At 51.3% G+C, this 6,181-nt stretch overlaps 1 protein-coding gene across 1 annotated transcript in view; it reads right to left on the reverse strand.

Annotated features, from left to right (window-relative positions):
• Positions 1–2,078: 2,078 nt before the first annotated feature.
• Positions 2,079–6,181, reverse strand: part of LOC123190768 (GDSL esterase/lipase At5g03610) — a 6,957-nt gene continuing 2,854 nt past the window's right edge. Inside the window, exons 3-5 of the mRNA XM_044603477.1 lie at positions 2,902–3,176; positions 2,527–2,800; positions 2,079–2,441 (exon numbers count right to left, since the gene is read on the reverse strand). Coding sequence (XP_044459412.1) covers positions 2,227–2,441; positions 2,527–2,800; positions 2,902–3,176 — 764 coding nt within the window. The 3' untranslated portion in view covers positions 2,079–2,226. The remainder of the gene's footprint in view (positions 2,442–2,526; positions 2,801–2,901; positions 3,177–6,181) is intronic.

The raw sequence follows: 6,181 nt of genomic DNA on the forward strand, positions 1-6,181 counted from the left end.
GTTCCGGTAATCTCCCGATACTCTGAAAAATACCGAATCACTCCGGAACCATTCCCGTGTTCGAATATAACCTTCCAATATATCAATCTTTACCTCTCAACCATTTCGAGACTCCTCGTCATGTCCGTGATCTCATCCGAGACTCCGAACAATCTTCGGTCATCAAATCACATAACTCATAATACCAATCGTCATTGAACGTTAAGCGTGCGGACCCTATGGGTTCGAGAACTATGTAGACATGACCGAGACACATCTCCGGTCAATAACCAATAGCGGAACCCGGATGCTCATATTGGCTCCTACATATTCTACAAAGATCTTTATCGGTCAAACCGCATAACAACATACGTTGTTCCCTTTGTCATCGATATGTTACTTGCCCGAGATTCAATCGTCGGTATCATCATACCTAGTTCAATGTCGTTACCGTCAAGTCTCTTTACTCGTTCCATAATGCATCATCCCCCAACTAACTCATTAGTCACATTGCTTGCAAGGCTTATATTGATGTACATTACCGAGAGGGCCTAGAGATACCTCTCCGTTACTCGGAGTGACAAATCCTAATCTCGATCTATGCCAACTCAACAAACACCTTCGGAGACACCTGTAGACCATCTTTATAATCATCCAGTTACGTTGTGACGTTTGATAGCACACAAGGTGTTCCTCCGGTATTTGGGAGTTGCATAATCTCATAGTCAAAGGAACATGTATAAGTCATGAAGAAAGCAATAGCAATACACTAAACGATCATAGTGCTAAGCTAACGAATGGGTCTTGTCCATCACATCATTCTCTAATGATGTGATCCCGTTCATCAAATTACAACTCATGTCTATGGTCAGGAAACATAACCATCTTGATAAACGCGCTAGTCAAGTAGAGGCATACTAGGGACACTATGTTTTGTCTATGTATTCACACATGTACTAAGTTTCCTGTTAATACAGTTCTAGCATGAATAATAAACATTTATCATGATATAAGGAAATATAAATAACAACTTTATTATTGCCTCTAGGGCATATTTCCTTCAAATGGGTGGATTCGGAGATGGCTAGGGGGCTCTATGCAAAATATCCACAGCGGCGCCTCCGTGGTTCGCCACTTGGCATGGACGAGCGGTCAACAGGTGGTCAAGCATGCTGTACCCACCGCGTACAGTGATTGTATTTTCATGTCAAATCATATTCGATGACTCTATTGAGCGTATTTCAGAGTTTAGTGACCGTATCGTGCTTCCGTCGCAACTATTGTGACAATGAGTGTATTTATCTCACCAACAAACTCATAGACTGCTCGTTCTTGCCGACCGTAGCTGCTGCTGCTCTCCCTCCATGCCGACGGGCGACGGCTGCTGCTGCTCTCGTATCCACCACCGCCTGCCGCCGTCTCTATGGGATTCACAAAGGAGTCCAGGCAGGCTGCCAGGGCCACCAACTTTGAGTTCCCGTGGCCAGGAGGAACACGGACAAGGCCCTCTTCTGCCTCCCTGCCATGGCCGCTGGAGGCCACGCCGCACATGCCGCCCTTCGCAATAGCCGCTCGTCGCCCTCTGCTCCGCCATCGACAACAGAAACATCGGCCTCGTCCTCCGCTAATACCGCCCTCTCAGCCTCGTGCCGCCGCCGCTATGCGCCTGGTGTCGCCTTCGTCGAAGAGTTTGGGCATGTGATGGGGAATCGGAGAGAGAAGGTGCGTGGGGTACAGGAGAGAAGTTTTCGCTCAGAGCGTTTTCTTTTCTTTTTTTACAACTGAGCTAAAGCAAGGGTAAAAACGACTTTCCAAGTTGCACTTCACGGTGTCAATGGTTAACACAGACAGAAGTGTCATGAAAGAAATAAAATAAAATTGAGTGTCAAAAAGGTAAGAAAAATATTTTTAGGATCAAAACAGGAATTATATTTTAAGAAAGGGCCGAAATTCTCTCTAGAACAGGTGGGCATGCATGATTTTTCAGTTAGGCTCCACTAACCAATGACATACGCATGCAGCCATGCAAAGGCAAATGTCAACCGCAACGAATGTCTAGCTGAAATTAGCATCGTCAACGGAGCATATATTTTTAGCTTATATGTTCATGACAGTGCCGTACGTGTTACTTTTTATTCTTATATATATGAATTACTACTCACGTGACATCATTTTGGCCAGAGCCACTACTTATGGAATATTGCTTCATCACTTCTTTACGCTAAACACCAAACTTCTAGACAACCCCTAAGAACTCTTTGATGGTTCAAGCTGCTTCATAACGGCCTCCCAGCCGGCATGTGTGGGATGAGTATCGTCCCAGAAGAAACGTTTGCTTGGGTCCTTGCACAGATAGAAAAGATAGTCCGTGTGAGGATGCTGCTCTCCACAGTAGACCCTAGGACCATAGCCCTCGCAGCACGGCTTCCGCCCCGCCTCAAACTGCTTGTACGACTTCGAACCTTCATGTACAGATTAACCAAGTTACAGAGCAAACAATCAGAACAATATGTGCTGATCATAAAATGCTGACGCAAATGTACATACCATGGTCAGCGATGATGTTGTTGAAGGCGGTGTACATATCGACTATGAAGATACCTTTGTTCCTTGACAGCTTATGTTTCAGCTTTTTATTGTGCACGAGCGCAATGACATTGCCAAACTCGTCGCACTCGTGGTAGAGGGTCGGCCTGCACCAGAATGGAGTGCAGCCTAGAGGCTGCAGATTGTTCACCAGAATCTTCTTCACTCCAAGGTTTTGCAGCCGCTGGGTGATCGCAACGATCTCGGTCGTCTCTTTCTCGACGCAATCGGTCGCCTACATGAAAACTTGGTAAGCTACAGACAACATATACGGTTTGATCAATACGGAAACTTAACGTGTTGCGTTCTCCTGCTTAATTGGGAGTTGGGACTCACGGAGCTGAAGCCGCTGACGTTGAAGCGGTTGTAGTCGGTGCCAGAGACGGCGAGGAGTGCGACAGAGTGAGTTACGTGGTTATGCGAGATAGTTCCGGCTTTGATCATGCTCTCGAATACGTCGACCTGCTCGCTAACGCTCATCATCATCATCTCTCCGGGAAAGCGGAACATGCCGGCGCCATAAAAGGCAAAGTTCATGCCCGACGGGTCGCAGTGGAGATCTGGCGTGCTAAGGTATGTCGGAGGGGACTGGGGAAGACCCAGCATCTTCGCTGCAATGACAAAGTGAATGTTCATACTAAAAGTCCACATATAGATTGACTAACGCATGCATCTGATAGGTAGTGCATGCGATCAAGATTAGATATTAGTACGTAGTGTTAGAATCTGTGTATAGCTTGTGTATATTGTACCGTTGTACTCTGTTGTATTCCATCCGGGATTGTAGGATCTCACCTCGCCTGGCCTGCGTGCCTACAATGTAGGGCGACCGGTGCTCCACTTTCCCTTCATAAACCATGTACTCTGTAATCAGTGGTATCAATCAAGGAAATATAGTTTCCAATTTAATATCAGCTGCTTCGAGGTCTCCTTCGTGGCCGGCACCGACTCCTCCCCGTCCGCCGCCGCCATGGACTCTGTCACCTCGTCGGGCTCCCTCTCCTCCACGGCCCCCGCCGCCACCACTGCCTCGACCTCCTCCTCCACTACTTCCCCGTCGTCCGTCTTCGGCACAACACTTTCTCTCTTCAGCAGCACCTCCGCCCCTGCTGGATCCCACTTTGCACCCCTCTTCTCCTCCGCCCCTACGGCGCCGCCATCCTCTGCCCCCCGCCTCTCCATCTACCAAGATCACATCTCCAACCACATCAAGTTTCTTGTCAACCCTGCGGATCACAACTACCACAAATGAAAGTCCTTCTTCCTCATGGTCCTTATCCGCCACGGCGTCAAGTTCCTCATCGAGCATCCTCCTCCTCCCAACGCTGATGCCGCCTACCTCGAGCTCGATGCTCACGTCGTCCTCTGGATCTACGCCACGCTTTCCGACTCCATGGTGGATCACGTCGTCGGCGCCACCAACACCTATGCCCTCTGGCACAAGATTAAGGATTTCTTCCTCGCCAACCGTGCTGCCCGGTTCATGGTTCTCAACCGGCAGTATCACAACCTTAAGCAGGGTGATCTTCCCGTCGCTGAGTACCGCGGCGCATGAAACTCCTCACTGACGGCCTCGCCGACATCGAGCATGCTGTCACCGAGGTCGATCTTCACACCCAGTTCCTCCACGGCCTCGACAAGCGCCTCGACACCATCCGCGTCGTCCTCGGTGACCAGGAGCTGCCCTTCGACACCGTCCTCTCCCGGGTCATCCTGGCCGAGGAGTCCCAGGCGCAGCGCGCCGCTGAGGAGAGCGCTTCGGCGTTTGTGCTCCCCGGCGGTGACCGCGGCCAGAGCAGTGGCTCCGGCGATGGTGCTCGTGGCTCCGGCGGGGACCGCACCAACGACCGCGCCCAGGGCACTCTTCCCCAACAGCAGCCCGCCCCTGGTCGTGGACGCGGCGATCGCTCGTCTGATGGTGGTGACCGTGGCCGCGGATGTGGCCGCGGCCGTGGGCGTGGCCGGGGCGACCACTCGGGCCGCGGATCTGGACCCCAGCTCTAGTTTTCGCCATTCACCGGGTATTTTGCGCCCTACGGCATGGCGCTCCCCTCGCTCCGTCCTGGTTGGGTGCCCCCGAACGCCGCCGGCGTGCTTGGGCCGCGCCCTGGCTCCCATGCGCACGCCTACCCGATGTACCAGCCTGCACCGCCTCCGCCGTCCTACCCACCCCAGCCACCGTCATGGGAGCATCTTGCCATGCTTAACGCCGCCTACAGCAACTCTGGCTTCCCCAACACCTCTGGCAATGAGTGGTACCTTGACAACGGTGCCTCTTCCCATGTGACAGGAAATCAAGGTAACCTCGCCATGTCTAGTTCTTCTTTAAAGCATGTTCCTCGTAGCATTCTTGTTGGCAATGGGCACTCCCTCCCCGTCACCTCCACTGGTTCCACTACACTTCCTCCCTATGACTTTCGCCTCATTGATATTCTTGTCTCGCCAAATGTAGTTACCAGCCTTATTTCTGTGTGCAAATTTACCAAGGACAACTCTTGCTCAATTGAATTTTATCCGTGTGGTTTTCTTGTTTCTTGTGAAGGATCTTCGCACTCGGAGGGTTCTCATGATCTCCGCTAGCACCAGCGATCTCTACCCCTTCATCGGCAATAATCCAGCCCCGGCGGCCGCCTTCTTCATCACTTCCTCGGAGCTCTGGCACTGCCGTCTTGGACACCCCGGCGCACACACCATGTCTACATTGTCTCGCGACTTTCTTAGCTCATGTAATAAACAGCCGCACTCCTTGTGTAGTGCCTGTCAACTAGGGCGTCAACCTCGCCTCCCATTTCCTTCTTCTTCTAGCAAAACTTGTGCTCCGTTTGATTTAATTCATTGTGATTTGTGGACCTCCCCCGTTGTAAGTTTCTCTGGTTTTCAATATTATCTCATCGTGTTGGATGATTACACACATTATTCCTGGTCCTTCCCTATGCGCCAAAAGTCCGAGACATCGACCATTCTCCAACGTTTCTTTACGTTCATTCATACCCAATATCGCGTCATCATCAAAAGCATGCAATGCGACAACGGCGGCGAGTTTATTAACTCCTCCCTCCGTTCCTTCTTCTCCAACAATGGTATTGTGTATCGCTTCTCTTGCCCGCACACCTCCCCCCAAAATGGCAAAGCCGAATGCCTCATCCGGACTACGAACGACGTCATTCGCACACTCTTACTCCAAGCAAACCTCACTCCACCATTTTGGGTCGAGGCACTACACACCGCCACGTACTTACTCAACCGCCGTCCCTCTCGTGCCATTGCACCTCACACACCTTATTTTCTCCTCCACGGCGCACACCCCGACTATACGCATCTTCGTGTATTTGGTTGTTTGTGCTTCCCCAACCTATATGCCACAACAGACCATAAGCTTGCTCCACGGTCCACACGCTGCCTTTTCCTCGGCTATCCACTTGAGCACAAAGGCTACAGGTGCTACGACCTCGCTACGCGTCGCGTCATTGTGTCTTGCCACGTCACGTTCGACGAGCACATTTTTCCTTACACACCCCCACAGCCATGGCACACCACCCCCACGTCCACAGAAAATCCCCATGCAAAACCCCCTCCCACCCACCGGATCTCTTGGATCCTACGCCCCACCTACCTC

Source organism: Triticum aestivum, chromosome 2A (genome assembly GCF_018294505.1).
Source record: "Triticum aestivum cultivar Chinese Spring chromosome 2A, IWGSC CS RefSeq v2.1, whole genome shotgun sequence".
Classification (NCBI taxonomy): domain Eukaryota; kingdom Viridiplantae; phylum Streptophyta; class Magnoliopsida; order Poales; family Poaceae; genus Triticum; species Triticum aestivum.